The sequence below is a fragment of the Dysidea avara genome, chromosome 2 (assembly GCF_963678975.1).
Source record: "Dysidea avara chromosome 2, odDysAvar1.4, whole genome shotgun sequence".
Lineage (NCBI taxonomy): Eukaryota > Metazoa > Porifera > Demospongiae > Dictyoceratida > Dysideidae > Dysidea > Dysidea avara.
Genome location: NC_089273.1, coordinates 20,015,962 through 20,035,014, shown reverse-complemented (window position 1 = coordinate 20,035,014; position 19,053 = coordinate 20,015,962). Strand labels below are relative to the sequence as shown.

Genomic DNA, 19,053 nt, shown 5'->3' with positions numbered 1-19,053 from the left:
TTTAACATTTATATAACATTGTTGTCACAGTAATCTTCACTTCCAGACCCAGGAATCAATCTTGTCATCATGCTTATTCATTTGTAAGTGCACATGTGAAGGACTAGACCAGCACTCCACAGAATGTCAAAGGCAGTATCTGTACACATGCTCTAATACAGAGTTATATAATTGTAGAGATTAGCTTGTATGCCCCATGCAGCTTAGCTTAGCAGGCCAAATCCACAATCTTACGCCTTTTAGTATAAGGCGCAGGCACTTATACCAAGTGTTGAGGGTTTAAAAAGGACCTGGCCTGTGAGATTATGTTGGGACATGCCAGTTTAATCTCTATGACACTGACCATTTTCCAACTACCCATACCAGCCTACTTGTATCAGTCACCTGTACTGCAGTAGTAAAATGTATTTATATAACCTGATTGCCAATAGTACTTTTACTTGTGGTATTCATTATCACCTGCACAACCAATTTTTTAGCTAGGCATCAGTGCATCTGTTCATATTAGGGATAGAGCCACTATATATTCTAAGCCATGACAGCATAAGCAAAGTTTGACCATATAGCTATATCATTCCAAGGCAAGTAGAAGGCCCTGACTGAAGTCCTTATGACTCCTTTCCTACAAAGGCCCAATTGATTCCATAGAAACCCTTTCATGTGGCCAGTAGCTACCCTTTAAAATGCTGTGCTATCGATATCAGTCAGTGGTTGATAAGTAATCAGCTCTACAGTACATTGGGGACCCCAATGTTTGAAACAAACATCCAAGTGGTAGAAATACAGGAAAGGATAAACAATAAAAGTTAAAATGTCCAGTCAAATTGCTTGATGTCCACTCCAATTTTACAATGCCCTGACAGTACAACAGGACATGTCTGAAAATTTATTTCGCACACTGATGTGTTTACTCCCAATGGTTTTGTACTGCAACAAGCATGTTTTCATGTTATAAACATGTTTGTGTGTCTGAATGGTCCATACTAAATGTATGGGATATGTTTAAAGCCTCGTAACTCACTTGTTCTTGCCTGTATCAATGTACTTCTTTGATAAAAGGTTCCAGTGTTTGAAGGGCTTCACAGTGTTACTAAATGTTTGAGCAGCTGGTCCTTGTAACAAGAATTATTAACAAGAAATGAGGGTTCAGGTGAAAGCGAACAGACTATAGTTTTCACGCTTTCCAGGCAAACCGCTAAGAAGAGTGAGTTAAAAACCAGCATGTAGATGGAATAATTATCATAGGATATTCTTGCAGTAGTAATAGAAGGGTCGAAGTAAAAGCCACTGAGTTAAAATACAAAATTCTATTATGCGTGTCAAGTGCACGACTGAAGTATATACTCTAATAGTACAGTCACCCTATTAAAGCATTTGCATCATTAGTAAGTTACTCTATTAGGGCATTCAACTGCGTAACAAGTCACTGTGTAGAGAGTTCAGCTATGCAACAAGTCACCCAGTAGAGAGTTCAGCTACAAAAAAAAGTCACCCTGTACCCTGTGGTGTATTCAGCTACAAAAGCCACCCTGTAGTGAGATCAGCTACAGACAAGCCACCCTGCAGAGAGATCAGCCAGAAAAAAAGTCACCTGTAGAGTTTAGCTTAAAAAGGTCACCCCGTAGAGATTTCAGCTAAAATCAAGTCACCCAGTAGAGAGTTCAGCTACAAAAAAGTCACCCTGTAGAGAGCTAAGCTACAAATAAACCACCATGTGGAGTATTCAGCTACAAAAACTACCCTGTAGAGAGATCAGCTGGAAACAAGTCACCTGTAGAGAGTTCAGCTACAAAAGTCATCCTGTTGAGAGTTCAACTTTAAACAAACCCTGTAGAGAATTCAGCAACAAATAATCACCTTGTGCCACAACAGACATCACCATGTAGAGAGTTCATGTACAACAAATCACCCTGCAGAGAGTTTACAACCAAGTCATCTTGTTACTAGAGTTTAGCTCCAACAAAATTCACCCTACAGAGAGTCTATCTACATTGGAAGTCAGTCTGTAAGAAAATTCAGCTACAAACAAATTGCCTTGTACTGGAGGCACAGGGATTTCTGCTACAAGCCAGCCAACCTGTAGGGGTAATAACACAGTTTTATTTATTTCAAATGCATTTTTGTATTTAAGTAAAATACAAAAGGATTCCATTATTATTATTATTATTTATCTAATTTGTCAAAATGACAGGGTGGCACCAAAAGGCATAGCCTGTACAAGGGTGCTTCCCTAAACATATACATTACAAAAATAACACTACAAGGACAAAGAATAACAACACAAAAGTACACTACAAAGAAAAGAAACAATAGTTACAATGAGCAAAACACACACAGAGACTTAAAAAGCTACGTACAAAAAAGATGATAAATGGAGCGACGAAAATAATTTACAGATTTAATAATGAGTGTATCAAATGATACAGTGTTCCACAAAAATACAGTATTCACAAAAAAAGAATAACGGTGACTGTTGATAGAAGATAGTAAAGGTACAATAGACAGTTCATGGGCTCTGGTGCAGGAAGTATTACAGCGATAGTAATCATAAAAGTTAAGAGATGTTCTGTTGTTGAGGATATCATACAGTGTTGACACAGATTCTCTATGTCTTCCTTCTTTCTAAAAAAAGACAAGTAAAAGAAACTCCAAAGCTGGCCTCCTAGCTTTTTGGGGGTTGCATATTTTTTGAGGGTATACAAATATAAAAGAAGTGATATCTTTGCTAAAACAGCCAAGCTGTGAAAAAATATGCAGCCTCAAGCCAGAGTGAAAAAAGATGTGAAACCAAGGTAGTGGCTAGTGCTGGGTAGTATTGAAAAATAGCAAATGGTATACCTTCCATAAAAAGTATCATGGTATTAATGTAAAAGCTATTGGTATTAAAGTAACTGCCATTTACCTCAACAAAAGCACCAAATACCCATGGTAACTCAGCAAGCCTCAGATACAAACTGCCACAAACAAACTTGTTTACATAGTTTGGTTAGCTGACTACATCAGCACCTGCCTACAAACATTGTCACATGTCTGATTAGCCCCCAGGAAAGCCATACTGCCCAGTTGGTATGGTGGTATTAAAAAAAACAGGCGGTATCAAAACCAGTATGACTTAAATATCACAGATTACTAACAATACTGGTATATCACCCAGCTCTAGTAGTGGCCAAGAAGTGGCTGTGATGGTAGGTCAACCCTTTACCTGCTATAACTGCTATATGGCAGATCAATCTATTAACTTATGCACTGAGTACAATTTCAACTTAGCTACAGCTTGTTTATGCATTTAATATTGCAGTGCATTTACCCTGAAATCCTCAGGTCCACAGGGTCCCGGTTACTGGGATAAATGGATCCCTTGCAGATTATTGTGCAAGAGTTACATAATCACAGAAAATGTCTTGTCGTGTTACATAATCACAGAAAATGTCTCATCATGAAAGAAGTTTAGTCTGTTAGATGTTTGAATTGTTAATCATATATATAATTAAGAAGGAATGAAAGTAACAATGGGAAAAGATACAAGCTACTTATTCAAGACACGGCATGGTGGCCATGCATTTCTTTATGTATACGCATTGGGTGTAACAGTGGAATACTCAAAGAAACTAGACCTGATGTGAATCACTCCTTGAGTTAGCACTTTGTAACAGTTTTAGAAGTAGTACTACATACTCTCGGCTAGTTTGACAGAGATAAGAACATATTTACAGCTAATTTTCGTACTTTTGTGATTTTATTGTTCAATAACAATCTTGTGGTTTATGCTGTGTAAACAAAAACACCTCAGTTGAGTTCCTTAGTCCATAGGGAGCAGTTTGATATATAATTACTATGTGAATATCCCTACAGGCTGAATAACACAGTTCCATTTTCAGTCCATTGTATGCTCTGGTGGAAAACCTGACGGTTAGAGAGTTAATGGCAAAAATATATTTTAATAACAACAATTAAGGGAAAGTTGGTGCCGAATCCTAGTGAAACTTGGAGAAGGCAACACAGATTCACCTGAATTGTCGTTATTAAATTTTTTGCCATTGACCTACCATCACAGCCACTGTTTTGGCCGCTACTTTGGATTTCACATCTTTTTTCACCCTGGCCTTTTTAGGGCCACACATTTTTTCACAGCTTGGCCTGTTTTTGATTAGATATCAATTACTGAAATACACTTCAACGGGTCATTACACTTCATTTTCAGCTATGTTTCAGTCTGTTACGCTGTGTTACAAATGAAGAAACACTAGAAGAAGGACCTCTGCAATCAATCAGTCACAACAGAAAGCTCGGGACAATTCTCTAGGGAGGCCATCATGCAGTGCTACCATAAAACATCTTGCGCTATCAGCAAAGTTGAAGCATGCATTGTGTGTATTGCAGTATGCCAGCCTAAAGGCACCAGGTGGGCTGAAGTGACGTCGAGCAATGAAAAAATCAAGCCCATAGCCTTAGCCATTATCGAGTTATGTTTGTCTGCAGGCATCAGTTAGGTAGTCAGCCAGTGAAAAATTCCATTAAGTATATATATATTTTCAATTTGTAGCAACTATTTTGAAGTGCTTCAGGTTATATATCATACTGAGGGAACTTTTGGCTTGGGTTTACCTAACCAATACTGCCAAGATGCCATGAAAGAATTGTGAGGCTGCTTTTAGGGTGATATTTTTGGCCAGAAAAACCCAAACCTTATAGTACTATTGTACTGTAGTGCTGTGCACCGGTGTGCAAATAACTGGTTATTAACCGGTGTTGTATAGGTCAGCCAATAACTGGTTAAGAAACCTTTATACCGGTTTTTCCCACCCACTTGGTAAACCATATAAATTACTCCTGCTGACAAGTGTTAACATCATAACGTAACCTCAAAGCAGGTGCAAATATGTGATTGTAATATCTGTTATTGCAAGACAGAATGTTGACGGTCACTTTGGTACCACCCTAAACCTTCCAGCAGGCTTGTTGAGTACACATTATGTCTGCCAACATCATTTTACTACACACAACCAATTAACTGGTTATTGCCAATTATTGGTAGGCAATTAACCAGTGACAAAATTTTTGTAGGTGTACAGCACTATCGCACTATATGATACTCTAACAGGAAACTTATTTTTGCGGACTTTTAGAACAAACTAAAAAATCTAGATTTTCCATTGGCAGAGCTATAAGATTATAAATGTTTACTATTAAGTGGATTTAACTAGAATTTTTATGTATAAAATGAGGAGAACAACTATGATAGCAGTGGTTTGATGTTAAGTGTGGAGATATCTGGTTTAAACCCTGGTAAATTTTCCAACATTTTTGTGCAGTTTTTACCTTGTTGCGACTGTTCTATTAGAATATCTTGACCCAGCTATTTTACATTTGTTAAAGCTGTATAACCTCATTGTTTTTCAAACCATTAAAGGCACATGGCTAACCACCAATGTTTCAAGTTATTCCCTTTCATGTTTTACCCTGTATCTGCAACAAAAATTATTTTACACAAATAAATGATCATAACACCATGGAAATTTATTGGATTTATAGCACACTTAGTACATGAATTCATCTTTATTTTCTTTTTATTTTTGCGGAAATTCAAGTAATCAAAGTATACTTTTGTATTTTATAGCAATTTTTGCAAAATGTGTGAAAAGAATCTAATCCCCTCCTCTTTGGAAGAAACAAAACTAAGAAAAAACTACTATATGATTGTCCATATCTTCCAAATGGCTGGTGCAAATTCAACCAGATTACTGTGTGGCCTACCTTACATGGCGGATAGCTATAATGTAGTACTTAGAAGAGGCCATTCAGCTACATTATGCATGTGTGAAAATTGCATTTTCTTCCTGTCAATATACAGAGTGTGTGTATGCGCAGTTTGACACACCAGCTATCTTGGCTGCATAACACACTGCCATGTGTCTTGATAAAGCAAAGCTCTATAAGACTGATATAACCTTTGTGTAGTCAAATCATGTTATTGTGTGTGTTTATACTGTAGCATGCATGACATACAATGCATGTACATTTGTGAAAATTGTGTCTTACAGTATATATACACTGTATTTTTTTATAATATGGTATTAAACCTATTCAGGAATTTAGGACAGCAATGTTGCTATGATGGTGAGGGAAAATATATCACTGCCAACATTCCAGCAGGATCAGCTGATTTCTACTTTCCATTAGACTATTATTTACAACATCAATCATCAGATTATTTTCCATATAAAACATGCTGTATTGATACTAATGATCCTCAGTTCTGTGAAAAGTATTATTCAAAGAGACCAAAAGACATTGTCAATGGTACTGACTGCATCCCTGCCATAGGTACATATGTGCATACATAATTGAATTCATCACAGTCACTATAGTCTAATATTTACTGTGTACTAGGTTATTTTCAAAGAAGAAAATTAGTGCTGCCATGATATAGAAAAACACTGTTATAAATTTAAAAATGAAGTAGGAATCCAAGCGATAAAAAGTAGTGAAACAAGAGATGAACAATGGTAGCTATTGCAGTATAGCTCAGTGGGAAATCCCTACTTTGGTATGGTATAACAATCATTTTGTGTTCAATGTCAAAGTAGGATTTGCCACTAAGCTATACTGTAATAGCTACCATTGTTCATCTCTTGTTTCTTCTATAAACATGTGACTGTTGTATTAGGGTGACTGCTGTATTAGAGTATCTTGAGTCAGCCTGCAAAGATGTGTGTTTGTCCAAAAAAGGGTGTGGTCATTTTGATTCATATAGTATTAGATAAAAGAATCTCGAATCCAAGCTTGAATCAGCCTACCAACTTGAAGGTGTGTGGTCACAAATACAGCTAGTGTAAAAGGGGCATGGTCATTGTGGTCTCGATCAATAGATCGATAATATGTAGAATAAAGAATGGGCATGATGTTGTGACCTATTATGGAGTACCGGTACCTCCATACAGTAGCATAGTCTAATTGCCTTAAATAATTTAGTGTGGCGTCTATTATACTGCTTAAAGAAAGTGTTGATATGGAAAATTAATGCCTTGATATGGTTTCGTTGGATGAAGAAGAAGACAAGCAGCCTGACTGAAGATAAAAGAAAAGACAAGGTACACAGGGTGTACACTCATCGGAACTCCAAAAGGCACATCCCACCAGTAAGTTTGTTGTTGTGACGTAAAATGGTGACCGTGCGCTGCTTCATTTGGGTTCTAGGCTTACAACTGTGGTCAGTGAGTGAGTGAGGCAGTGAGACGAAATTTCGAGTTTTGATGATTTTTTAAAAATTCTATATCCGGCCGCCAGTAAGTATTCTCTTGTTTTTAATACTACATTTGATGCTAGATGGACTAATATTATTCCGTAAAGGTGATGTTCGTCGCGTAAGAAGTTTCTAAGCTAGTTTTTAAAAGGCAATATTTTTGGCGGCGCACTTCATTTCGGGGGATTCCTACTTAAACAGTACTACTGTACTGTTTGATATCATATAACACCAAGGTTTATGTCACAGTATGAACATATATCATGATATCAAGACACACGGTAGTGCGACCCAAGAAGCCGGCGCGCCACACCCATGAGTATATTGACAGGAAGAACAAAAACATAATTTTCACACCTTTGTATCTCGGTGATCACTTAGCTGATTGGAACCAAATTTGCTACACAGTTGCCCGCCAGCCAGTGGAGTCTACATTCCAAATTTGAAGGAAATCGCTCCAGCCATTTCCGAGATATGAGCTGCCAAAGTTTCGTTTTTTTTCTTCGTTTTTTTTCTTCTTCGTCTTTTCGCACACTTGCAAAAATTGCTATAACAGGCAAACGCGTACTCCGATCGCCTTGAAATTTGGCACACAGAAAGGGAGTCCAACGGCATATCCTAGCATCAAATTTGGTACAAATCCGATGAATGGTTCAGGAGTTATGACCGATTATTCGCGTAAAACAAGATCGATTTGTTGTCACGCCTACAGGGTAAACCGCTTCATGGAATGAGTTGAAAATTGCTATGTAGATGGAGTAACCATCGTAGGAGTGCCTTTTGGTGGTTTGAAAGGAATCGAGATAAAGACCATGGAGATATGACACAAAACAACCTGTGTCACAATTACGCGATCGATTTTTATGAATAAAAAAAGTATTAGTTTTCACGCCCACTAGGCAAACCGCTTAGAGCAATGAGCTGAAAATCAGTGTATAGCTGGAATAATCTTCATAGAAAGTCCTTGCAGTAGTACAGAAGAATCAGAGTACAAACCACTGAGTTATGATTCGAAAGCCAACTCCGTGTAGCAAATGCGAGATCGAGATACTCTAATAGAACAGTCACCCTAATAGAGCATTCGGCTAATTTATTTACTCCATTATAGAATTTTATTACATCACAAGTTATTCTGTAGGGAGTTCAGCTGCAAACAGTTAATCTTATAGACAGTTCAGCAAGAAGCAAGTCACCATGTGGAGAGTTAAGCAAATATATCACTATAGAGATTCAGAACATTACAAGTCACACTGAAGGAAGTTCAGCTATAAACAAGTCATGCACCCTGTAGAGAATTCAGCTACAATTAAGTCACTCTCTAGAGAATTCAGTTACACAGAATTCAGCTACACACAAGTCACTGTGGAGAGAGTTCAGCTACAAACAAATTACCCTTTAGAGAGATCAGCTACAAACAAAACACTTTGCAGAGTGTTCAGCTACAACTAATCAACCTTTAGAGCGATCAGCAATGAACAAATCAACACAAATCTACCTGTAGAGAGATAAGCTAGAAACAAATCACCCTGTAGAGAGTTCAGCTACAAAAAATCACCCTGTAGAGACATCAGCTAGAAACTAGACACAATGTAAGGAGTTCAGCTACAAGCAATCACCCTGTAGAGAGTTCAGCTAAAACAAATCAACCTGCAGAGAGATCAGCTACAAACAAATCACCTTATAGAGAGTTCAGCTACAAACAAATTACCCTGTAGAGAGATCGGCTACAAACAAATCAACCTGCAGAGAGATCAGCTACACACAATTCAACTTGTAGAGAGATCAGCTAGAAACAAATCACCCTGTAGAGAGATCATCTAGAAACAAATCAACCTGCAGAGAGATCAGCTACAAACAAATCAGCTTGTAGAGAGATCAGTTACACACAAATCAACCTGTAGAGAGATAAGCTAGAAACAAATCACCCTGTAGAGAGTTCAGCTAAAACAAATCAATCTGCAGAGAGATCAGCTACAAACAAATCACCTTATAGATAGTTCAGCTACAAACAAATTGCCTTGTAGAGAAATCGGCTACAAACAAATCACCCTGTGGAGAGATCAGCTACACACAAATCAACTTGTATAGAGATCAGCTACAAACAAATCACCCTGTAGAGAGATCAGCTACAAACTAGACACAATGTAAGGAGTTCAGCTACAAGCAAATTACCCTGTAGAGAGTTCATCTACAAACAAATCAACCTGTAGAGCAATCAGCTAGAAACAAATCACCCTGAAGAGAGGTCAGCTACAAAAAAATCACCCTGTAGAGAGATCAGCTAGAAACAAATCACCCTGAAGAGAGATCAACTACAAAAAAAATCGCCCTGTAGAGAGATCAGCTAGAAACAAATCACCCTGAAGAGAGGTCAGCTACAAACAAAACACTTTGCAGAGAGTTCAGCTACAAACAAATCAACTTTTAGAGCGATCAGCAACAAACAATCAACTTGTAGAGAGATCAGCTAGAAACAAATCAACCTGTAGAGAGATCAGCTACAAACAAATCAGCTTGTAGAGAGATCAGTTACACACAAATTAACCTGTAGAGAGATAAGCTAGAAACAAATCACCCTGTAGAGAGTTCAGCTACAAGCAAAACACCCTTTAGAGAGTTCAGCAACAAAGAAACCACCATGTAGAGAGTTCAGCTGCAAACAAATCACCTTATAGAGAGTTCAGCTACAAACAAATTACCCTGTAGAGAGATCAGCTAGAAACTAGACACAATGTAAGGAGTTCAGCTACAAGTAAATCAGCCTGTAGAGAGTTCAGCTAAAACAAATCAACCTGCAGAGAGATCAGCTACAAACAAATCACCTTATAGACAGTTCAGCTACAAACAAATTACCTTGTAGCGGGATCGGCTACAAATTAATCAACTTGCAGAGAGATCAGCTACACTCAAATCAACTTGTAGAGAGATCAGCTACAAACAAATCACCCTGTAGAGAGATCAGCTAGAAACTAGACACAATGTAAGGAGTTCAGCTACAAGCAAATCACCCTTTAGTGAGTTCAGGGAGACAGCAATGCGAGCAGCCTGCTCAAACTGGGATCTTATAGTTTTTTTTGCCACTTTGCAAGCATTGGCTACTTGGGCAATTGTGTCTGGCATAAAATGGCCTAAACAACCAATCTCAATGGAAATGAGATTGACAGACTCATAAGCCAGAAAGCTGAAGGTCATATTGTAAACAGCTATACCGGTCTTCCTTCCTAGCTCTAGCAGCCAAAAGATGTTGCTGGGTATTGGTGGGAATAGTTAGTTCAAACAAACAGATGGAATTATTGGAAACTAAAACCAAGTCAGGTCTGCTAAGGGTGGAGGAAAGATTGGTTGGAATAGTGCTGGGAGGGCAGACACTAGCAAGATATCCTGGAAGGTCAGCATAGAGTTTAAAACTGTCAGGTAAGTGCTGTTGGAGTCCATGAACGAGAATCTGTAGGACTGAATCATGTCTCCAGGTATACCTGCCTTGATCAAGAGTAACAGGACATCCAGTCAAGATATGGTTTGTTGTGGGCTGGGTAGCTAGACAAAGGATGGCTCATCATTATACATATAGAGTTAGCCTATAGATTAGTTAATCTGCATGCACACACATACAGTCAGATACTGTGTGGCTGTAATGTTTATTGTACACCATGAGTATTCAGCAGCATGAAGCCATGTTGTTTACACAATGTGGTCAGACAATTAAGGCACTCACAAATAGTTTTAATTTTAATTAACAAGACTAACTGAACTTGAGGCTTTGCGTGGAAAGGAAATAGTTTATAGAAACTACATTCATAACAATGAATAATCTCTAGTATCAGTGCTATTACTTCGTTATGTCTCTGTGAGAGAGTGCTTGTATGGTCGCTCGTATAGCAAATCACGATTGTGCCCTTACAGGAAGAAGTATACTCACCATGCGTATGCACGATTTTCTAAGTGTATGAAGCGGGCGATCTTGTAAGGTAAAAGAGTGCTGCACAACTTCAATCTGCCATCTATTAAAGTTATAAAGACTATAGTCAAACAATACGCATCCCTGAGCACACAAGATCCCATAATTTTGTTCTTCTATGGCTTCTTCCGTATACGGAACAGCAGGCAATGGCAAAAAAGAACTTAGAAATTTATCAAGGTGGAGGTCGGATAGCGATCTGTGGAGTACGGGTTAATTAATGGGTCATGGACACGCAGAAGGACTCAGTGAGTAAGGCTGTGTAGTTTTTATCGCGAAAAAAAGGAAGCATTGGGCTGTACACAAGTGAAACAAAATAATAATAATAATATGAACAATTCGCATGAAATTCACAATTTTTGAATGTTTCCAAATTTCGTCTAGACCATTTTTACTGCTATGTCACCATTTTTCTGAGTTCAGTGTTTGATAATAAGCCTTCTGAGTGTTTGATAATAAGCCTTCTGAGTGTTTGATAATAAGCCTTCTGAGTGTTTGATAATAAGCCTTCTGAGTGTTGTTTTATGCTCGAGTCTGCTTTCTAAGGCTGGTTTTAGGTGACTGCTCTATTAGGATTTTCAAAAATTCTGCTGTGATCCCTATTATGAATCCACTATCGTGGTTCATGATAATATGAAGATGAACAAAACGGCAAATTTCAGTTTAGTCCCAAATGCACATATTGTTTCCTTTTTACTTGATACTTACTAGTGGACCAATACTCATTGCAACTAATCACTAGAGGGTTGTTTTGAGTTGGAGGATGCTTTCCAAGGTGGTTTTTAGGCGTGCGTTCTATTAGAGTTTTTGCAAAAAAAACATGGGTGATCCCTATTATGAACCCACTATCGTGGTTCATGATACTATCAATGTATTGATATATCATGGCAACACTAAAGAAAATTTTGCGAAAAGACAAAATCTGAATCACAATTTGAAGAGTGCATATTTCAAAGCCAGAGTGGATTTGAGTAAATAGAAATCCTTTTCACAAATTACGAAAGATAATGTGCCAGCAGCTGACTTACTGATGGATTAATCACCCATCCCTATGCACTGGAGAAAAGACTAGGGAGTCTTGAGTGGGTAATCAGCCATCATGCTTATGCTAGAATCATGCCAGCATGTTTCTTCGTGTGAAGGCGACTTACTTTTTTTTGGGAATTTATTTTTGCAAAAAAGAGCTTCCTAGAAATATCTGAAAACAAAAAATCACCCACTACATCTGGTACTTTATTTACAGTGTAGGTATCTTTGGTTGTGGATGTGGTGGTCACTGCACTGCTATTAACCATTAAACCTGCATAGTCCAGAAATATGGATCTAAACACATTGAATACCATGGAGCTGTACAGCCACACACAGCCATCCACAGGCTGGCCATAGCTCCAATAAGGCCCCAGATTGCTTGTAAAGCTCACCACTGTGTTTGGGAAAAGCAGCTAGCAAAAGCATACCACTTAAGTCTAGCTGATTTTGGTTGTCAAAGTTTGATAGTTTATTCATGTAGCTTTGTGTTCTTGGTAAAAAATCAAATCTGCTGTCATGGTCAATAAGACCAGTTTTCCCAGATTCCGTCATGTTTTATGTGACCAGATTTTACAAAACTGATCCAAACTGCACATAAGGCAAAATCAAGCTAGCATTACCAGTGAATAACTACACTATCATACTAGTAGTTTTGACCCTCTGCATTACTCAAACTACTCGAGGCTAGTTTTAACAGACATCTTTTCTGGGTGGTGTGGTAAGCTCAAATGACAGTTTCTGGCTTTGTAAAGGATCTGAATAAGTGGTTTGCTGGTGGATGGCCTGATATTTTTGGCTAAACATATTTTTCTGTTGATTTTACTGCATATCAGCCACTAAGAAGCCAGCATAACCTTGTAATCTCGTGTCTGGACTTCAGTCATGGTCTGCCTCAATTTTAAAGTCTATCTCTTGCCCACCTCACCACCCTCCACCCCTTTGTGAACACTCGTGATACTACATACTTCACTCATCCAATTGCTTAGATTTTCTATCTTATTTGGCAGGAAACTCTACCAGCAGCTACAAGTCCTGGAAGTGGTCTGAAAGTTAACAGATTTTTGTGAAATTTCATATGTGCACTCAGTATCCTTGGCATGTTATGCTGACTTAAATTCTTTAAATGCTTCTAATGTGCAATTTGGAATGTTTTTCCAAAATCCAGTCACATATATTATGTATGTATATAACAGCCAAGCTGTGAAAAATGGGTGTGGCCCTCCAAAATGGCCTGGGTGAAAAAGGTGCACGATCACAAATGGCAGCCAAAAAATGGCTGCAATGATGCATTTTAATAATCAAATTTAAAATAAAACCATTGGCATTAGCCTCATTGCAGTCATTTCTTGACCATCACCTTCAACTTTTTCACCCTGGCTTTTTGGATGGCCACACCCTTTTTCACAGCTTGGGTGTTTTGGTATAGATACCACTGCTTTTGCTGGATTTAATGCTTTCTTTTAACCTGTTTTTTTTGTTGTTTTTAACGAGGCACGCACCTTAAGGGTAGTCATTTGTAGACCAGCTGAGAGGCATACGCCTGATTACTGTAATTTTTTTTGGGAAAAGTGTCTGTGTTATTATGCCCATGTGAGCAAAAATTTTAAAAGCAGCCTGTATGTAGGCTGTACAGCGCCAGTATTAATTAAATGGGCAGTGTGTTGGTATTGTTTACATGGTGAAGCCATTAAGTTTATCTAAATCAAAACAGCCAAGCTGTAAAAAAAAGAGTGCAGCCCCCAAAAAGGCCAAGGTGAAAAAAGATGTGAAATCCAAGGTGGCAGCCAAGAAATGGCTGTGATGGTAGGTTAATGGCAAAAAATTTAATTATGACAATTCAGGTGAATTTGGTGCCGAATCCTAGTTCACCTGAATTGTCATAATTAAAAATTTTGCCATTAACCTACCATCACAGCCATTTCTTGGCCGCCACCTTGGATTTCACATCTTTTTTCACCTTGGCCTTTTTGGGGGCCGCACTCTTTTTTTACAGCTTGGCTGTTTTGGTTTAGATATCACTTCTTTTTGTATTGCAAGCCACAAAGCTGGCCATAAACTGGCTCTGGTGCTTCTTTTAACTTGTTGTTTTTCTTTACTGCAGGAATTGTGGAACAAAGGAAGTAATTGTGTGTATAGTTTTTGTCTGATTAAATATTTGTATATTTAACACTGAATGATTATCACATACTGTAGTTAATAAGGTGACTTCTTACACAACTGAACTGTAGCTGAAGCTCCCATTGTTTGTAGCTGAACTCTTTTCAGGGTCATTTGTTTCTAGCTGAACACTCTACAGGATGATTTGTTTCTAGCTGAACCCTCTACAGGGTAATTTGTTTGCAGCTGAACTCTTTATATGATGGTTCTTTGTAGCTGAACTCTCTACAAGGTAACTTCTAGCTGATCTCTCTACAGGGTGATTTGTTTGTAGCTGAACTCTCTACAAGGTGATCCTTCTAGCTGAACTCTCTACAGGGTGATCGGTTCGTAGCTGAACTCTCAACAGGGTGATTTGTTTGCAGCTGAACTCTCTACATGGTGGTTTCTTTGTAACTGAACTCTCTATAAGGTGATGTCTTCTAGCTGATCTCTTTACAGGGTGACTTCTTCTAGCTGATCTCTCTATAGGGTGAATTGTTTGTAGCTGAACTATTTATTTGATGGTTTCTTTGTAACTGAACTCTCTACAAAGTAACTTCTAGCTGGTCTCTCTACAGGGTGACTTGTTTGTAGTTGAACTATCTGCAGGGTGATTTGTTTGGAGCTGAACTCTCTACAAGGTGATCCTTCTAGCTGATCTCTACAAGGTGATCCTTCTAGCTGATCTCTCTACAGGATGACTTTTTCTAGCTGATCTCTCTACAGGGAAAATTGTTTCTAGCTGAACTCTCTACAGGGTGATCTGTTCGTAGCTGAACTCTCTACAGGGTGATTTGTTTGCAACTGAACTCTACATGGTGGTTTCTTTGTAGCTGAACTCTCTACAAGGTGACTTCTTCTAGCTGATCTCTCTACAGAGTGAATTGTTTGTAGCTGAACTATCTGCAGGGTGATTTGTTTGTAGCTGAACTCTCTACAAGGTGATCCTTCTAGCTGATCTCTCTACAGGATAACTTTTTCTAGCTGATCTCTCTACAGGGAAAATTGTTTCTAGCTGAACTCTCTACAGGGTGATCTGTTCGTAGCTGAACTCTCTACAGGGTGATTTGTTTGCAACTGAACTCTCTACATGGTGGTTTTTTGTAGCTGAACTCTCTACAAGGTGACTTCTTCTAGCTGATCTCTCTACAGGGTGAATTGTTTGTAGCTGAACTCTCTACAGGTGATTTGTTTGTAGCTGAACTCTCTACAAGGTGATACTTCTAGCTGATCTCTCTACAGGATGACTTGTTTCTAACTGAACTCTCAACAGGGTGATCTGTTCATAGCTGAACTTTCTACTGGGTGATTTGTTTGCAGCTGAACTCTCTGCATGATGGTTTCTTTGTAGCTGAACTCTCTACAAGGTAACTTCTAGCTGATCTCTCTACAGGATGACTTGTTTGTAGCTGAACTATCTGCAGAGTGATTTGTTTGTATCTGAACTCTCTACAAGGTGATCCTTTTAGCTAATCTCTCTACAGGATAACCTTTTCTAGCTGATCTCTCTACAGGGAAAATTGTTTTTAGCTTAACTCTCTACAGGGTGATCTGTTCGTAGCTGAACTCTCTACAGAGTGATTTGTTTGCAGCTGAACTTTCTACATGGTGGTTTCTTTGTAACTGAACTCTCTATAAGGTGATGTCTTCTAGCTGATCTCTCTACTGGATTTCTAGCTGATCTCTCTATTGAGTTATAACTTTCTCTATAGATTATTTGTATAGCTGAACTCTTTACAGAGTGGTTTTTTTTGATTGGTTGCTGAACTCTCCAGTTACACGGTGACTTGCACAGCAAAAATAGTGTTCCAATACTACATATTCTAACTCCGTATTAATTCAGTATTGGAACAACTAATTTAAAAAACTCCCTATAACGAGACAAAACAAATCTCAAATCTATAAATGACTCTAATGTTATTCACTATTTGGGGCTGTGGTCTATTTTTGCTTGAGCCAAGGTAGAATTTTTGGACTATTAGTTCCAACACCATAACATAGTTGGAATAAATACAGTCAGTATTTGTGTATGAATTATGCTGTGTTGTTTGTACTACAGAGTGACCCGTTTGTAGCTGAACTCTCTACAGAGTGACTCTGAACATTGTATAATGTAACTTGTTTGTAGCTGATCTAGATGAACTCTCTACTGGGTAGCTTTTTTGTAGCTGAATTCTCTACAGAGTGACTTGTTGTAGCTGAACTCTCTACAGGGTGACTTGTTTATAGCTGAACTCTCTTCAGTGTGACTTATAATGTTCTGAATCTCTATAGCGACATATTTGTAGCTGAACTCTCTACAGGGTGACTTGCTTGTTGCTGAATTGTATAAGATTAACTGTTTGTAGCTAAACTCTCTACAGAATAACTTGCATTGTAATATAACTCTATAGTGGAGTAAGTTATAAACGTAGCTGAATGCTCTATTAGGGTGACTTTTCTATTAGAGTATCTCGATCTTGCATTTGCTACACGTAGTTGGCTTTGGAATCATAACTCAGTGGTTTGTAATCCAATTCTTCTGTACTACTGCAATGACTTTCTATGATGATTATTCTAGCTCATTGCTCTAAGTGGTTTGTCTGGTAGGCATGAAAACTAATAGTTTTTCTATTCATAAAAATCGATTGCATAATTGTGACTGGATTTTGGAAAAACAATCCAAATCACACATTAGAAGTTTCGAGATAAACGGTTTTAAAGAATTGAAGCCAGCATAACTCTCCAAGGATAGCAAGCACGCGTATGAAATTTACACAAAAGATGCATCAATCTGTTACCTTTCAAGCCACTTCCAGTACTTGTAGCTGCTTGTACAGTTTCCCGCCAAATAAGATAGAAAATCTGAGCAGTTGGACGAGCGAAGTAGTATCACGAGTGCTCACAAAAGGATGGAGGCTGGGGGGTGGCGGGGAGGGCAAAAGATAGGCCTCAAAATGGAGGCAGACCACGATTGGAGTCCAGACACGAGATTACAGGGCTGTGCTGGCTCCTTAGTGGCTGATATGTAGCAAAATCTACAGAGAACACGTCTGGCCAACATTATAAGGCTGTCCACCAGTAAGCCACTGATTCTTGACAGGCCAGGTCCTTCACAAGGCCTGAAACCGCCATTTGGGCACTCCACACCACCCAGAAAAGACGTCTACTAAAACCAGCCTCGTGTAGTTTGAGTAGTGCTGTGGGTCAAAACTTGTAGTACGATAGTGTAGCTATTCACTGGTGGTGTTAGTTTGATTTTGCCTGATGTGCGATTTGGTTCGGTTCTGTAAAATCTGGTCACAATTGTGATACAGGTTGGGTTTTGTGTCATATCTCAATGGCCTTTATCTAGATTCCTTTCAAACCACAAAAAGGCACTCCTACGATAGTTACTTCATCTACATAGCAATTTTCAGCTCATTCCTTCAAGGGGTTTACCCTGTGGGCATGACAGACCTTCGACCTTTTTTTACGCAAATAATCGGTCATAACTCTGTGAATTTTCTTCAGATTCCTACCAATGTTGGTACTGAGATCCGCCTTAATGAGCTCTGTAAGTGTGACAAATTTCAGCTTGGTCGGAGTATGTGTTAGCATTTTATGGCAGGTTTTGTAAAGTGTGTGAAAAGAAGAAGCAGAAGTAGAAGAAAAAATGAAGAAACAATACCCAAACTTTGGCTGCTCGTATCTCGGAAATGGCTGGAGCAATTTTCTTCACATTTTGAATGTGGACTCCCCTACCTAGCTGGCACTTCTGTAGCAAATTTGGGTTCAATCCAATAAGGGATCACGGAGCTACAAAGGTGTGAAAACCGCATTTTCTTACTTCTTGTTAATATACTCACGGTGTGGCGTGCCAGCTTCTTGGGCCGCACGACACGTCTTTATTTATGCAATATTACTTCATTGCATGACGTAGAATAATAAAGTAGTGGGCAAAGTCTGAAAAACTTGATTCAAGTTTGTACTCTTACTACTGTGAAAACATAGCAAGATACAGCTGTATGAAATTAATGCTACAAAAAAACCTACATGTGTCCATGTATTACAACCAGGTGAATGGTCAGGGCGTTACTATCCTCATTGTCGAAGGCACTGGTTTATTATCTACTAGTAAGACGGCTGCTACATTGTTGCACAGCTGGAACACATGTTATCTAGACTATATCTCACCTGGCTAGCTAGTGGTGTACAAGCGTGGATCCCGGTGTACCCTCTGTAAAAGTGCATATAATTATGATTATGTTATAATTTCACTGGCGGTGAAATAATGCAGGCTTTGATGCCAATACGCTATCCCTTAAACCTTCCAAGAAAGTAATCATTTACTTTGCAGCATATTATTCATGCCAGATTATAATACAGGTGAAGCTAATTATTGGAATGTCTTTTACAAAGGGCCATAAAACAGCTGAACATGGCATATCTAGCCTTGTATGCTACCAAGAATAACGATTTTTTAGGTTAAAGGGAAGTGAGTCCTGTACTTAAGTGAAAAAAATTGAAGGACAACCTTGAAGCTTTCTCCAAACAATTAACACAATAGACATACTATAAAACAGTCGAGAGGCTACTACTGTGTGTAAATATATTTTAGTATTAATTTAGCATTAATAATAACCAGAGAATTAGTAAATGCTGCAATTTAGTAATATCTAATCCAAAACAGCCAAGCTGTAAAAAAAGAGTGTGGCCCTGAGAA

At 38.4% G+C, this 19,053-nt stretch overlaps 1 protein-coding gene and 1 long non-coding RNA gene across 2 annotated transcripts in view; both read left to right on the top strand.

Annotated features, from left to right (window-relative positions):
• The window catches only part of LOC136246310 (uncharacterized), a 32,083-nt gene extending 25,658 nt beyond the window's left edge, over positions 1–6,425 (top strand). The window contains exons 2-3 of the mRNA XM_066037708.1: positions 6,089–6,324; positions 6,391–6,425. Of these exons, the coding sequence (XP_065893780.1) occupies positions 6,089–6,324; positions 6,391–6,425 (271 nt within the window). The remainder of the gene's footprint in view (positions 1–6,088; positions 6,325–6,390) is intronic.
• The window catches only part of LOC136246801 (uncharacterized), a 185,404-nt gene that overhangs the window by 122,437 nt on the left and 43,914 nt on the right, over positions 1–19,053 (top strand). The window lies entirely within an intron of this gene.